This window comes from Lynx rufus, unplaced genomic scaffold, assembly GCF_022079265.1.
Source record: "Lynx rufus isolate CCGP_SWC_20201006 ecotype Redwood Valley unplaced genomic scaffold, mLynRuf1.p SCAF_11, whole genome shotgun sequence".
NCBI classification, from domain to species: domain Eukaryota; kingdom Metazoa; phylum Chordata; class Mammalia; order Carnivora; family Felidae; genus Lynx; species Lynx rufus.
In genome coordinates, this window is record NW_025814825.1 from 64,075,319 (window position 1) to 64,090,777 (window position 15,459).

The window sequence follows — 15,459 nt, forward strand, 5'->3', positions numbered from 1 at the left end:
CTAAATGGGTCAGGGTCAGAAGAGCAAATGCCAGGCGGAGCCGGGGCACCCAGCACAGCTGAGACGCCTGGGGACAGGGCGAGGATCAGCATCCTCACGTGGCTGGAACATTGGAAGAGACACCTCTGCTAAGTCCAGGGAGGTTCTATTTCCCGCAAGGCAGTTAAAGTGGTTCTGAGTGATGAGGTTCCCGTCACGCATCAGTTCTTTTTCAAAGGAGTTGACTTTCCAGCTAGCGGTTACCGGAGCAGTGTGATGCCCCTTTGACCTCCACACATCCCTGGCCTACCCTCATCCACTGGTCTGTGTCTGCGCCCATAGATTCTGCTTCCCTCCTCCGAGGGGTAGACTCTCCACATTCCTACCCTGTGTCCCGGACCTCCCTGCCCATCCCAGGACGCCAGGCCAGCCCGTCTGTCCCGCCCGTGTCGTGTCAGCGCCTTGCTCGCTATTGACTAATACACCTCCATCTACAGCCACACCCTATTTCCCCCGTGTTTAAAAGAAGTTCTCTTGTTCGGACTGCCTGTCAGTCTCCTCCTGTCTACACAATTCCTCGAAGAGCTATCTGTACTCACTTTTGTTCCTCTCCCTCTGTTCTCTCTGCTCCCGTTGTAGATGCCCAATCATTACCTACAGAATCAAGGAGCACGATCCCTTCCCTGCAGCCTGATTTAGGCTTTTCAGAGTCTCGCAGAACTACAGATGTCCTGGCCTGAAGAAAAAATGCAAAACCTCTGCGTTTTATATGTTTCCTTCCAGGGCATTAAAAGCTGAGCAAATAGTTTTCTGTTTTGACAGGCAAAGAGTTTCTGTGGGGAGAAACAAGCCATATTAGTGAACGTGACTTAGATGGGCAGTGATTCCTTGAGTACTTGACCGCACCAGAGGGGAGGGCTTATTGTTGATAAATCCTTTATGAACCTTTTCATAAAGGCTTCCTATGCCCTCCCTAAGTCCCAGTTCCCACTGGCTTCCTGCCCCATCTGACCGGCTTTCTAGATGCCAACTCCGCCTTGTGCCTGCCCGTGCAAGGAGAAGACGGCATTGTTCCTGCCAGATTGGGCGGCCCTGTGCCGCAGACCACAGAGACAGTGCACCTGCTGGGCTGCGAGAGGGGGGTCTGACTCGCTCGCTCTCTCTGAGAAATGTCTTTGCAAAAATGTGGATCCTTTGATCTAGCTGACGCAGGTTGAAAACACCAGGAGGACCAGGGATGGAGCTTGGCTCAAGAAAGAGAAGAGGTCTGGAGAGAGGGTGGGTGTCTACAAGGGTCTCTATTCTTTCAGTTGAGCCACAGACCTCGAGTCGCCATGGCCCTTCTCATGACACGCATCTTCCCTGGGGACTCCCACCCTTCATCCTGGAGGGACTAGAAGGAGACTGTCACTCGCAGGCGCCTGGCCTCGCTTACTGGACAAGACCTAAAGCTAGACCTCACTCGTCTCCGTGCAGAGGGATCTCGACCAGTGTTCTGGATTCTTCCCTACCATTGCATATCCTCAACCATTCAAACGTCCATGACCTATGTGGGACACTGGAAATTCAGATGCAGTTGAATATGACTCTTCCCCCAACAATTGCCTGGAAAAACAGCTGAATTTTGGAAGAATAACTGAGACTCAAGCATCCCATAAAACATCTTCACCAGTGAGTCACTTACAGCTACTAAGTGGATTCAACCAGAGTTGTCCACGCTGTGCTGGTGAGTCATCGACAGCCTGAATTAATAGTAAGGGACAGTCATCCTGGCTGGCGTCTACCCTGTCATCCACCATGGCTCCCGTGCCCAGTGAGGCCAGTCTTGTCGTCCTGTGGGTCAACTGTGCGGTTCTCCATAGGAAATCAATAGCTGATCTGTTCTCCACAGCCACTGTTGTCATGGAGCGAAGGAAGGAGTTTCACCAGAAGGAAAAGAAAAAAAAAAGAAAAAGTTTGTATCCATGAAACTTGAAGAAATGGTACTTCCTGGTTACTGGGAGGTTCAGAATGGTAGAGAAAAGGTTATCATCTCAAGAGAGTGTAGCTAAGACCATCTGAAGAAAAGGGACAGAGGAAAGAGTGTTCTCCGAGCGGCAAGTAACTAGCGATTTCAAGGATGCAATAAAGTGGACTAAGGATTTCAAATCAGAAAACAAAGGTGTGTGTGGATCTGATGCTTTCTCATTCAGGGCTGTGGGAAACTTCATAGCCTAGTGCAGGAGCTAAGGCAGAAGTTCAAACCCACGAGTTAAAGCCAATCTTTCACAGAGGTAATCTAAATCTCGATCGCATTGAATCTGTCTTCTCTCTGGTACTGAAATATCTTCCAAGGTGTTCTCATCAGAAATATGAATTGCCCACACTCCTTAGAGCCCTATCCAATTAAAAGTAGATCTAAATCTCCCTAATGCAGAATCCTTTAAGACACTGGGGGAAGAGGAAGGAATGTGTATTTATAGAAAATCTGATAGAAAACACAACTGTGTCACTTCAAGGGTGAGTCGGATGAGGTATTTATTCAAGACTTACATTTCTTTTAAAAACAATTACTTTTGATATGTATCTAAAGCATCTCCTCTGTCAGGATAAAAACAGATTAAGCTTTTACTCAGTAATGAATTAGGCGCCCTAACATTCTAGGCAGCTCATAGAGTGTGTGTTTGCAGAAAACTAAAGAAAAATCCTGTGACCAAGAATCACAAGTTAAAGTTTTCTTTGAAATGGAAATACTCTAAGGGAGGAATTGGTTACTGGAGCTTAAAAAAGACATTGAAAGTGCGAGAGAGGTTTCCCCTTCCTAGAAATGTGAGCTTGGGCCCCAGCAGAGGACCCAGGGAGGATCTGGAACAGGAGATTAAAATAATCCCAGAATGCAAGGCATCTCTGAAAGCGCCAGTGGGATGGAGACAGTGGCAGCTCCGGGAAGGGAACAGTGTGTGGACCCAGGAAGGGCATCTTGGCCACTCTCTCTCTTTCCTGGGCGCTGGTCCCATCTCAGAAATCTTTTTCTACTCTGGGCTTATTTTTATTTTTGTCTTTCAAATTGTTAAAGTATAACTCTCATTCCAGAATAGCTTTTTTTCTCATAAAAAAATAGCAGATGGTTTATTTAAGTAGTAGCTATAAAGAGTATTTTAAGTCTATTGGGCTGTTCAGTAATAAGTAAGGCCCTCGATGGGGTCATTCTACTCAGAAGAAGCAAAGACCAACCGGCAGATGGGTGTTCAAGGATGAGGGTGTGCCCAGTATGGGAGCTGGTCACTTGTGTTCTCAGTGGGAACCTGGAATTAATGACTAGTCTAGTTTTTATCTATCTATCTATCTATCTATCTATCTATAAAGTTTGTTTATTTATTTATTTATTTGTTTATTTATTTATGTATGTATGTATGTATTTATTTGTGTTGAGAGAGAGAGAGAGAGAGTGCGCACACTCAGTGGGGGAGGGGCAGAGAGACCGAGGGAGAGAGAATCCCACGCAGGTTCTGTGCTGTTAGCACAAAGCCTGACATGGAATTTCGACTCATGAACTGTAAGATCGTGACCTAAGGTGAAATCGAGAGCCAGATGCTTCACCTACTGGGGTCCCCAGGTGCCCCGATGTATCCTTTTAAACCCATCCGAGCAGGAGGGAGCGAGAGAAGCCGGAAGTGCTAGCACATGGTCATTGTTATGGGCTGAATGTTTGTGTTTCCTCCCTGCCCCCACCGAATTCTTACTTTGGACCACCGCGTGATTGCCTTTGGAGATGAGGCCTTTGGGAGGTAATTATGTTTATATCGGGTCATACGTAGGGGTGGCCCCCATGATGGGAATCACTGCTCTTCTGAGAGGGGGAAGAGAGCCCTCTCTCAAAGCTCTGTGAGCACATAGTGAGAAAGTGGTGTTCTACAAGTCAGGAGGAAGGCCCTCACCAAGAACTGAATCTGCCTGCACCTTGATCCTGAACTTCCAAGCTTCTAGAACAGTGAGAAATAAATGTGTGTTGTTTAAGGCACCCCATCAATGGCATTTTATTATAGCAACGCAAACTAATACATTCATGAAAAGCAAGAGTTTTAGAAAAAGATCAGGTTGGGCCAAGTACACCTCTCTGTGCCCTTGGGCAAGTTACTGACCTGTCTGACCCCCAACTTTCTTATCTGCAAAATGGGTGTGATGAAGTACCCACCCAATGAGGCAAGGGACTTGCTGGACAGACAGCAAGCTCAGAATCACTTGTCCTGACTTTAGCGGCCACCATCTTGTGGGAATGGTAGCCATCAAGAAGTGGGTGTTTCCTGGCTGGGGAAACGTTATGTGGAATGGTGTGGTGCTTTCCCGATTCTAAATCAATAATCTTCAGTTCTTCTAGTAAACATTCTTCAGTAGGCCTTTAGCTGTGGTCCAGAGGTTTTAATAATGCTCGGTTCTGCCCTCAAGGGGCCTGTGGTCTCTAAGGAGGAATGACGGAGAAGCACTCCTATTTCAATACATTACCACCAGGTTGGAAGTCAGAGGATCCTGGGTCATCGTGGGAGCACACGGAGAGTTGGCGTCCAGAAAGGCTTCCTGGAGGAGGTGGTTCCTCCATATGTAACATATTCTTCTCAAGTCCACCACTTTACTCTTCCCAAGAAAAAGAAGGGAAATTCAGGTCTTAGTATATGTATCCATTAATTATTCCACATACGCCAAAGTCTATCAGCCTTCTAATCAATCAGTTACTTGATTGGAAACCTACTTTCAAACTACTACCACAGAAAGTTCCCCCTTGCAAAATGATGGCAGGCTTTAAAGCCTCACAGTATTTGCACACGTAAAGCAGCTTGTTGCAAGCTTTAATTTAGCATTGAAAGATATCCTGTTCTTACTGACAGTCCACTGTTGTGTTTATTCAATGGGATGATTTGGGAAAATCGCAAAACCAGGCTCCCTGTAGCCTCTCGTAGCCCCGTGGTTCCTACCCTCGGCTAACCGGCCGCTCCGAGGCATCAGAGGCCGTCCCTGGAGGTGGGAAGTAGATGGAGCAGGCCAGAACCAGCCAGCAGACTGCTTTGACCCTGGGCAGAGGCGTGACTGATGAGCCAGTAGTGGACAAGTTTAGTCAACTGACATCTGGTCATGAGCCTCTAGAAAATATTTGTATTTTTCCCACATTATTCTCGTAGTGTTTTCATATTCAGCAAGCGTATTTCCAAATTGTTTTCTTATGAACAGTTGTATTACTATTTCATTCCTTGACTGCATGATTCAGGTTTGAGTTTCTCTTTCTTTTTCTTCGCAGATGTGGGAGGAGGCCATTGCTCTGGGTAAGGAACTTGCTGAACAGTATGAAAACGAGATGTTTGATTACGAACAACTCAGCGAATTGCTGGTAGGTCTTCTTTTCTTTCTAGTGAAGTAAACACAGGCAATCCACACTTGTTTTTCTGGGATTTCCCTTCCCGTTTTGACGTTGGGATTCCCCTCAGGCCTTCTGTGGGCTTGGCCATGGTCCTCCATTTTGTCCAGGATGAGAGTCTTGATGTATTTGCTGACTGATTCTGGCTCACGAGCACTCACGTTTATTCCCAACTGAGCTTTGGTAACCAGACTAAAGCTGTAAACAACCGCTGACCCCACATGTACAGAGCTCTTGGTGGCCCCAGAGTCTCTGAGAACCTCTGCTGGTTTAAAACTGACCCCGTCTACAAGGTAGGTGGGTGAAGGGAGAGTAACCCAGACCTTTCTCCTGCTACAGACACTGTTTGTATTCAGCACATCTACTTTATGATGGTATATATAATATTTATCATTAATTTAGACCAGAATTCTGCCCTTTGAAATTCCTCTTTAATGTGGCCCAGTATCTAACTGATACCAGTTTTTAAAATACTAAAGACCAGCCACTTAATCAGAAGGAAAACCATTTCTGTGTCACCTCTTTGGTTTTTGAGAACACAGATAAATCATACTGGTTACTGAGTCTCGCTCTTTTGGGCAGATTCCCTGCTCAACACTGGGGGTGAGGGACAAATTCTGTCCAAGCCGTGCGTCGAGGTATCCAGATGCACCAGGCTCGTGGCACCTCCCTCATCGTCATCCTCCCACCCAACTGGAATTGCCAAAGCTTGTAGAGCCCACTGGAAGATTCTAGAAGAACAAATGCTCAAATGCACTATTCAAACCTGAAATGTTCTTTCTTCCTTTCAGAAAAAACAGGCTCAGTTTTATGAAAACATCGTCAAAGTGATAAGACCTAAGCCTGACTATTTCGCTGTTGGCTACTACGGACAAGGATTCCCCACATTCCTTCGGGTAAATTTTGATTCTGTTTAATCGAAGCCAAGATTGCTGCCTGGGCAGAGAGCCCCTTCCCATTCTGAGGAACGATTTGGACTTTGCATCCGTGGGTCGCAGTCTGACTCTGTACTCTTAATAGCTCTGCTTAGCTTAGGGTGTGAGCGAGAAGGGCTGATAACATTTTCTTTGGTTGCATATAAGCTTTCCATCTGAACTTCCCTAAACGGAACTCTCCTTCAGAGATTTAGGTGTGTTTTTTAAATTGTGGTAAAATACAGGTGACATAAAATTTGCCACCTTAACCAATTTTAAGGGTACAGTTCAGTGGCACTAAGCACATTCACATTGTTGTGCCATCATCCATCTCTGGAACTTTTTCATCTTTCCATCCTGAAATTCTGTACCCAGGACAACAGTGACTCCACGTTCCCTCACCTCTCAGCCCCTGGCAGCACCGTTCTACTTCCTGTCTCTATGAATTTGCCTTTTCTAGGTACCTCATAAAGTGAAATCATACACTCTTTGCCCTTTCGCGTCTGACCTATTTCCCTTGACATACTGTCTTCAAGGTTTATCCATGTCGGAGCATGGATCTGAATGTCACTTCTTTTTATGGCCGAGTATTCCATTGTATAGATATACCACAGTTTTGTTCATCCATTCTTCCTTCAATGGACGTTTGGGTTGTTTCGGCTATGGTGAATCATACTGCCGTGAACATGTGTATTTTTAATTATGTGAGAAATTGTAAGGGGATTTTTCCGGCCACATTGCTGGGGACTCTGAATCACCTTCCATTCCTTAGATAGGCATGTGCTGTTCGACACGGGATTGAAGAAATACTGTGATCGTCAGCCAAATGCCCATTTCTTAGCACTCATGAGGCCAGAGGAGAAATTGTGTAAATACATGCAGCTTGACCTACTAGTAGAATTGTTTACAGTTTCTCTTGGATGCCGTTGACCAGTGGGCCATGATTTCCTGTCATTTCTTAAGACAGTTTTTGAAGGCACATGGTTTTCTCTTATTCTGGGAGACCACAGGTGATTCCTCTGGTTTGGGGAAAGCGGGATCTCTTGTCTAGAGCATAGCTGTGTGGGGCAGTTAGATCCAGGAAGGAGATTTTCCTAGTCCCGGAGCTGTGTTCCGTTGACCCTGGTGGTTCTGACTGCACAGACGTTCCTGACGTCCCTTCATGCCGCCACCAGCAGGAAGGACTTACTTGCTGAGGACCTGTCATTGTTGATATGACATCAACAAGTGAGCCTCCCAGGTCTGGTCTGCTTCAGAATGTGACCTGTTGATTTGTCCACTCACTCAAGGTCTGGGGTGACTGGGGCATCTGTCCCTACCCTGTCCCTGCTGGTGTGTCCTCTCTCCTTGACACCTCAGCTTTTCTCGTGCAGCTGTGGCACCACATGCCCGGGACAGCAGTTGACCAGAGACCCAGATTTTGGAGAAAATCTTCCTCCCAAAGAATGAATAAAGGACATTTGGTTATGAGCCCTAAATTAGGGAGGATTTTGAAGTTAACTACATTTTATTTTTATTTTTAAGTTTATTTATTCTGAAAGATAGAGAGAGAGAGAGAGAGAGAGAGAAAGAGAATCCCAAGCAGGCCTTGTGCTGTCAGCACAGAGCCTGACGTGGGGCTCAATCCCGTGACCCATGAGATCATGACCTGAGCCGAGTTCCAAGAGTCTGACGCTTAACCAACTAAGCCACCCAGGGGCCCCTGAAATTGACTATATGTAAATAAAAAACCAAGCTGAAGAATATTATGGGCTTGGAGTTGACGTTGTTAAAGGCTTTCATTAAGGTGTATAGATCTGTATGTGTGACCCCATGTATGTGTCTCTAAGAGAGAGATCGAGCCTAAATCATGGCTGTGCTGAGGTGTTACAGTGTGTGTGGCCCTCTGTGGACAGTGCTGTGACTTCCCACTACTCACTATGCTCTGCCCTGGCTTCCTGACGTGCCGGTGGGCGGGGCGGGCACTTTGCGGTCCCTGAGCCAATGGATGCCTGGCGTGCAAGTGGGCTGGGAGGGCACACACGATGTGTGTGCTCCGGGGACCGCACTGGGTCATCTCCCCTGTCAAAAGGACAAGATGCAAAGTGTGAATAAAGGGTTTAACGGGCATGATTAATATTGAACTGACTTCCCCACCACACCTGAATAATTCTGCAGGACTATGGCAGTATATTTATTATGCTTCACAGATCCCCTGGCAGGGGTCAATCTGACAATGACATTAGCGGTTACAAAAACTCAGGGAAAATGTTTGGCTGTTTAATGCCCCTGAGGAACTAACTGTCCCTTTTGCTTTGTTTTTCTTTAAGAATTAGTCTCGTTGGCTTCTGGGTTTGCCTTTTTTGGTTGTTTGTTTGCTTTCATGTTAATATTTATGGTTCTTCCAAGGAATAAATATCTTTGACTATATATACATTTCCCCCTTGTTTTCATGTTTGAAGGGACTGCTTCAGAATGCAAAATAATTGACATTTCTAGAAAATGTTAGTAGTGCTTTCATCTATAACTCACTAGTGTTTTTCTATTAAAGTCTTTATATACATTTTATTATTATGTCTTTCTTCTAGTGTAAAGCATAATAAATTCATGCGAGTTTTGTAGTGGCCTGTTAATACATTAAATCTTCCTGAATTTCTGAAATGTTTGGCTTTATATAGCTTTAAAAGATGCCCACACTGTGTATTTATATTTCTAATTAAGGCTACATATTACTTTGGTTTCTGCTTGACATTATTTTTTTAGAGAAAGAGAACATTTTTCTTCTATAATGGGTACTTTAAGACATACCTAAGCACAAAGTGAAAAAAATATTCAATTCTTAAACTGTTCCTTCTTTAGTGATTTATGGGGACCCAGAATAAGTCGGGACTAGGGAAGGAAAGAAATTGAGTACCATAGGATCTCTCTTTATCTTTTGAAAATTCATTAATTAGACAAATTTCACTTTGACTTCGAACTCAGTCTCTAGGAGGTAAGCGTAAGAATGTTCCGTGGGGTGCTATTCTGTGGGCTTTCTGCCTTTCCTCCGCTCTGGCACCTGGCCAGCCAGGGTCAGGACGGATACCAGGGCTGCACCTGACTCATGACACCCAGGCTGGTCCTCTTCCTCAGCCGACAGATCCTGTGAGGAAAAGCATCGGCCCCCAGCCTCCTGTTTCTTCGGTCCCTTGGCGCCTTTTCCTTGTTGCCATCTTCCTTTAGGGTCGGACAGCCCTAGGGGTGAGGCAGGATGTCGGGGGGCCGGGGGTGTAGGCCCCAGAGCCAATGGTAGTGTCTCACTGCCCATTGCCACCTTTCTATGACTCAGTTGACACTCAGAAGACACTGTTGGATCTGTGAAGGTTCACAGAACTTTTACATCTTAGAATCTGAAAATTCCTTAGAGGTATGTTTACTGAGTGAATGTGTCACACCTGGACAGAAATGGCCTCAACAAGGCAGCCTGCGTAAGGAAGAAGGCTCACCGGCCTAGCACCCACCCCCGAGGTCACCCCGCCATCTAACACCACCCCCAGATGGACTCTCCAGCTTGGGATTTATGGAGGTGACAACGTGTCATTTGAGATGGACAGTAGCCAGTTTTGTTTTTTTTTTAATCCTTATTTATTTTTGAGACAGAGAGAGATATAGTGCAAGTGAAGGAGGGAGAGGGAGAGAGAGGGAGTCACAGAATCCAAAGCAGGCTCCAGGCTCTGAGCTGTCAGCTCCGAGCCCGACGCGGGGCTCAAACTCACGAACCCCAAGTTCATGACCTGAGCTAAAGCCGGATGCTTAATTGACTGAGCCACCCGGACGCCCCCAAAAGCCAGTCTTTAGAAGGAGAACTCTGATGTTGAACCTGTCATTCATCACTGGGTAATCGTTGGTACAGCACTGAAGGGGCAGTGAGGGCAGTCCTCCCATCGGCCTCCGGTCTCTCCCCACTGGGGAGGCCGCGGTCCTCACACCTCCCTACTTTGTTCTAGACCCCTTTCCCTGTGGTTCTGCTGGTCGCTTGGCTGTGTCCTCTAGGCGACAGCTGGGAACATCGTGCTCAGGCTCTGAGGCCGCACCTCAATCTCACGCTCTCTTAAATTCCTCTCGGCAGGATGAGAGCTATTTAATTAGGACACCATGATGCCCTTGCCCTGGTGCTTGTACCCTCTCTCGCCACCTCATGCCCACTAGAGGGTGGGCCCTGATTGCTCACTTGGTTCTTGGTGGTTATTTTGGTTGATTGTCACTGTTAAGGCTGAAATCCACCCGCCGACTTTGGTAATGTGTTCAGTGCTTCGTAAACACTATTAACTTATGTGGCTCCTGTTTGCGTGTTCTTGATTAATAAGGCCAGTGTAATTACAAGCTGTTTTTCAATTCAATGGCTTTTTAAAGAAAACTCTCAAGCAGATTTTGAAAACCAGTGCATTTGTGTGTGAACTTGTCCTGACCTTCCCCCGTGGTGTTATTTAATGAATGTCACTGTTTCCAGGGGAAAGTTTTCATTTACCGAGGGAAGGAGTACGAACGCAGGGAAGATTTTGAAGCTCGCCTCTTAACTCAGTTCCCCAACGCAGAGAAAATGAAGACGACATCTCCCCCAGGCGACGACATCAAAAACTCGCCTGGCCAATGTATCCTTTAAGACAACCCCGCGGGACAGGATGCGATCTCAGCGCCGTGGGCCTGGGTGGTTGGGTGTACTTGGGGGCGTTGTCATGCCTGATGTCCATGCTGCCTTGTGATCCTTAACCCTCTTCACCCTTAGACATTCAGTGCTTCACCGTAAAGCCCAAACTTGACCTGCCCCCGAAATTTCACCGGCCTGTGTCAGAGCAGATCGTAAGGTGAGCGTCCCATTCCTCCTGCCCAACATACGGATGATGAAAGACTGTGCACAGATCTCTTACTAAGAATTTCCCCCTCGAAAGGATGGATTTTAGGCTTTGGTGAGCTTTCCAGATGCTCTGTTTACTTTGAAGAGCAAGAGAAGCAAATTATTTTGAGCATCAAAACAGTGAGGGAAGAAGTTAGTAATGTGTTGCCGGAGGGTACCAGAACTATTCCTTTCCTGATGTGGGGAGGCCGGGAAAACTTGGGAGGGCGGAGGGGGCACTCTGGTCTCCGTGTGACCCACCCAGCCCCACACCCAGTACCTCTGAGTCCCCGTGCGTGGGGAGGGCCGGACTGTTTGCACGCTGTGTGACAGGAAAAGGGATTGGGACATTTGCCTTTTTTGGGTGCAGAACCCCTTTACCCCTGCACCACCACGATTGTATAACATGGGATCATAAGGCAGATTTTTAGACTCACTAGTCGGCTATCCAAATCTGAGGTTTGCCTCTCCGTTGAACTGCACCCGACTTAGCAATGCTGTAGAAACACTTTAGATGCTTTAGATGTTTCTTTGATATTAAGAATTTTGTTTTCTATGTGATGCATGTTCTGGTTAAGAAATTAACCTCTCCAATGGCCTGATAGTGCTCCGAATCTGTTTCTTTCGTATCCTGAAGTCTGGTGGGTTGTGTTCTTCCTCAAAATTCACTCTCCTCTCTTTAACCTCTTGTTAGCCATAATGGAAAGGCAGCCAGGGTTCTGTATTGATGAACGATTGCTTCCACAAGGCACACATTTTGAGGTTTGCCACAGTCTATCTCAGCAAGAGGCACTGGAGCAAATAGTGAACGGTAGCTTATGCTTAGCTGCTTCCCTGTGATGTGGGAAGGCCACCTGCCTTTCAGTGCAGGGGACGAGTAAGTCGGGCTCTCGTATACGTGTGGAAGCCTCCCCCTCCCCAGGGACAGAAGGTACACGCCTGTACCATGCATGCATGTCTCGCTGCTTGTAGGCCCTGCCTTCTGTAGACCTGAAACCAAGGTACGCAAGGCCTTTTTAAAAATAATAAACACATACTTTAAAATTTTTTAATAACTTATTAATAACTAATTGTTGATTCACTATATGAAAGTGATAAATTATGAATTAAGATGTTGAAGTAGGAAACACAAGAGCGGGGAGCTCAGGCCTGTTTCCACCCTCCTTGCTTCCCCTCTTCTCTGTGTGTGCCCGTCTCTTACTCAGCATCTTTTCTCCCCGGAAGGTTTCCAGGGACAGGGAAGAGGCAAAACCTCAGGGTAATTTTTCTACCCGCCAACATCTCTCTTCCAAGCCTGGCGGGGAGAGAAAGCCACAGCCATCGCTCCGGGTCAAGGTTGGGGGTATTTTAAGGGATGCAGTGACCTGTCGCCAGGCCAGACCCCACATCTGAAAGCAGATCAGCCGCGCTGGGGGTTAAATGTCTAACGATCTATCTGTCTCTATACAGTTTTTACAGGGTGAACGAGGTCCAGCGATTTGAATATTCTCGGCCGATCCGCAAGGGAGAGAAAAACCCAGACAATGAATTTGCGGTAAGAAACAACAACCAAAAAAAATCCCAAAGAACTCATCCCGCCGCCTGTGAAACTGCCGGTGGAGAACGGGCCTCAAAGGCGAGCACGGTGCAGCGATAGAGGTCTTTGTGGCCTGGGTGCAGAAATCCCAAAACCAAACCCTAACCCCTTCAAATGTAGTGAAATGATGAACATCTCACGAAGGATGTGGCCAAGGCCTTCCAAGTTATCAGAAAGGGCAAGTGCTGTGGTCCCACTTCTTGCGCCCCGGGCACACTTGCTTCCCTCCTGGACTTCTCTGAGTTGTCTTCTTCTGGGCCCCCGGGGCCGGGAACACCCTGCTCATGGTGCCTCTGATACAAACAGGCACACGGAGGGGCCGAGCCCTTTATGCAGCTGTTTGCAGATGACAAGCAGTCAGAGGTGAGCAGGGCAGAGACCCAGATGCTCGCTGTCCAACGCCTGAATTTCCCTGAAGCACAAGGTAACAGGTGCGCCCGGATACCACTGAGTCGTGGGCCGGGTAATTCTCTGCGACGGGGCCACAGCATCCCTGACCCTCTACCTGATCGATGCTGGTGGCACCTCCCTAGTTGTGGCAACCAATCACACGCTGCCAAATGTCTGTCCCCTGCATTAGTCACGGAAATGTTAGCACAGATTTTTGCAGCCTTTTAAAACATGCGCCTACAGCTGGTTGAATGGATTCCATTTGCAAAGAATAAATCAATTCTTTGAGATAAAGCACAGTTTTTTTAAACGTTAACATTTCTCCCTCCTTCTGCCCTGCAAGCCTCCTCTGGAAATCCCTAGACAGGGAGGCATTGGCCACGGGGACCCTCGGTGGGGGACCGGTGGCACTGCTGGGAGCCACGTCCCCCTGCCTGCAGTCAGGAGGGGTACAGAAGGCGAAAGGTCAATTACGCCCCGCTGCTGGCCCGGAGAGAAGTTCGGAGCCCTTCCAGCAAAGTTGCCTCTACCCAGCCTCCCCTTGAAGCCCTAAGTTTCCTGGACTCTTCGGTCCTCAGGGCAATGCCTGACAGTGTCCAGTCACAGCGCTGGAGGGCCCTTCCTGCCCCGAGCCGTTTCCTGTGTGTCCGCTTGAGTTTGTATTCCGTGAATTCTAGTCTTTCCCACGTAGCACGCCGATTTCTCCAAACGAAGACCGTGCTTCTTGGTTAATGCCGGCATCCCGGGCCTACTTGGTAACTGGTCACTGTGACGTGGCCTGTGATAGGGAGGGGACGAGTGAGGCACTGCCCAATCAAGACACCAGCGCCAAGGGCGGTGGCTTTCTGGCGGTCTCTGTCAGGGTCCTGTGGCAACAGCACTATCGTTTATAGAGCGTCTCTCGACTGTGGGATTTATGGGCAGTTTCTTGAACTTCCCTCACACCTCTCATATCCAGCAGTCATGTGTATTCTCATACCGTAAAGAAAGAGGCACAAGGAGGTCAAGCAAATTGCCGATGGGTGTGCAGCCAATTGGGGCAAAGCTCGGAATAACCGAGACTCCTGACATTTGGGGCTGCACTAAAGCCTCGGGGGCTGCGCTCCTTCTAAATGGCCCTGAAATCCCCTAATGGCCCTGTTAGGCCCTCACACTTGGAGGAGGCTTTCAGAAGCCACAGGATTTAGTCTTTCACACGCCGGATAAAGCCTAAGGCTTCCAGATACGCATGAGGCTTTTTGCAGCCATGAGAAGCCAGGCTCGGCCCTGCTGCGGGCGGCCTGGCTCCAGGGGCCGGGCACCGGGAAGGCTGTCCCCACCTGGCCCGGCACTCGGGGTGGCCACTCAGCAAGGGGTGAAGCTCTGGGAACCAACGGGCCAGCAGAGGAGGAGGGAGGCGGAGAGAGAGCGCCGGAGTTAGCCGGAGCTGGTTGGTCAGGAAGCCCGAGGTGGAGCCCCGGGACCCTACCCAGGCTGTGTGGGCCCCTGGGGACGCCCCGCAGGCGTGGTCCGGATGCTCTCAGGGCACAGGCTGCTGTTTTCTAGGACAGGCACCTGGGGGAGCCGCCTCCTGGGGCCAGAAGAAGCTTTAGCTGGGGAGACAGGAGGGAGGCCTCGGCTGGGCCCCTTCCCTCTCCCCTCTGGAGCCTCAGAAGCCAGGGATAGAAGCCTCTCTGAGATCCAGTCCGGCTCTCTGGAATTGCTGACATTCCGCCGTCCCAGCTCTTTATGTCAGGACCGCTGCTGACAGCGTCGCACTGCCCAGCGATGGCCCATTGTAGGGACGAGGTTGCCACAAGCTGGACGCCGGCAGAAGGCGGGGGGCGGGTAAGACCCCTTGCACGGGCTTCTGCGCAGCGTGCGGTTACGTTCACTGGCTTGAAGCAGTTTCCCACAGTACATAATGTACTATTCTACGAAGAATATGGATTATAAAATGGTAGTTACTGGCAATACGCGTGTTTTGTCACGCTTAGTAAGAAGTCTGGAGCAACCGATACTGAAATTGTTTAAGCCATCATCTCTGATTTTTTTCCATAGCCTTAGTTTTTCATGTAAATGGGTATTGGTTGTGCAAGAGAAAAATGTAAGCCTGAAATACGGATTGATTCGTATCAGAAAAAGTGACTAAGGTTTTCCTTAAAGCCTTGCTGCCTTTGAGTGTAACGCGAAGTACGGCTAACGGAGAAGTCCTTGGAGCCTTTCCACAAACCTATTTCCTCAGAGGGAGCTTCCCTCATTTTGACGTCCAGAACTCTCCCTGACTCTCCTGGTCTGTTTTCTTTGCCCAAATGTCAGAGAGGCTGGCACCCTTGGCCAACAAAGCAGGGGACACTGCTGGGCCTCGTGTGACCATCTGACC

The 15,459-nt window shown here is 48.2% G+C and overlaps 1 protein-coding gene across 2 annotated transcripts in view; it reads left to right on the plus strand.

Annotated features, from left to right (window-relative positions):
• DOCK1 (dedicator of cytokinesis 1) overlaps window positions 1-15,459 on the plus strand; it is a 525,941-nt gene that overhangs the window by 479,209 nt on the left and 31,273 nt on the right. For both annotated transcript variants that reach the window (XM_047073604.1, XM_047073605.1), the window contains exons 39-43: window positions 5,249-5,338; window positions 6,157-6,261; window positions 10,748-10,889; window positions 11,024-11,102; window positions 12,581-12,665. In XM_047073604.1, the coding sequence (XP_046929560.1) occupies window positions 5,249-5,338; window positions 6,157-6,261; window positions 10,748-10,889; window positions 11,024-11,102; window positions 12,581-12,665 (501 nt within the window). The remainder of the gene's footprint in view (window positions 1-5,248; window positions 5,339-6,156; window positions 6,262-10,747; window positions 10,890-11,023; window positions 11,103-12,580; window positions 12,666-15,459) is intronic.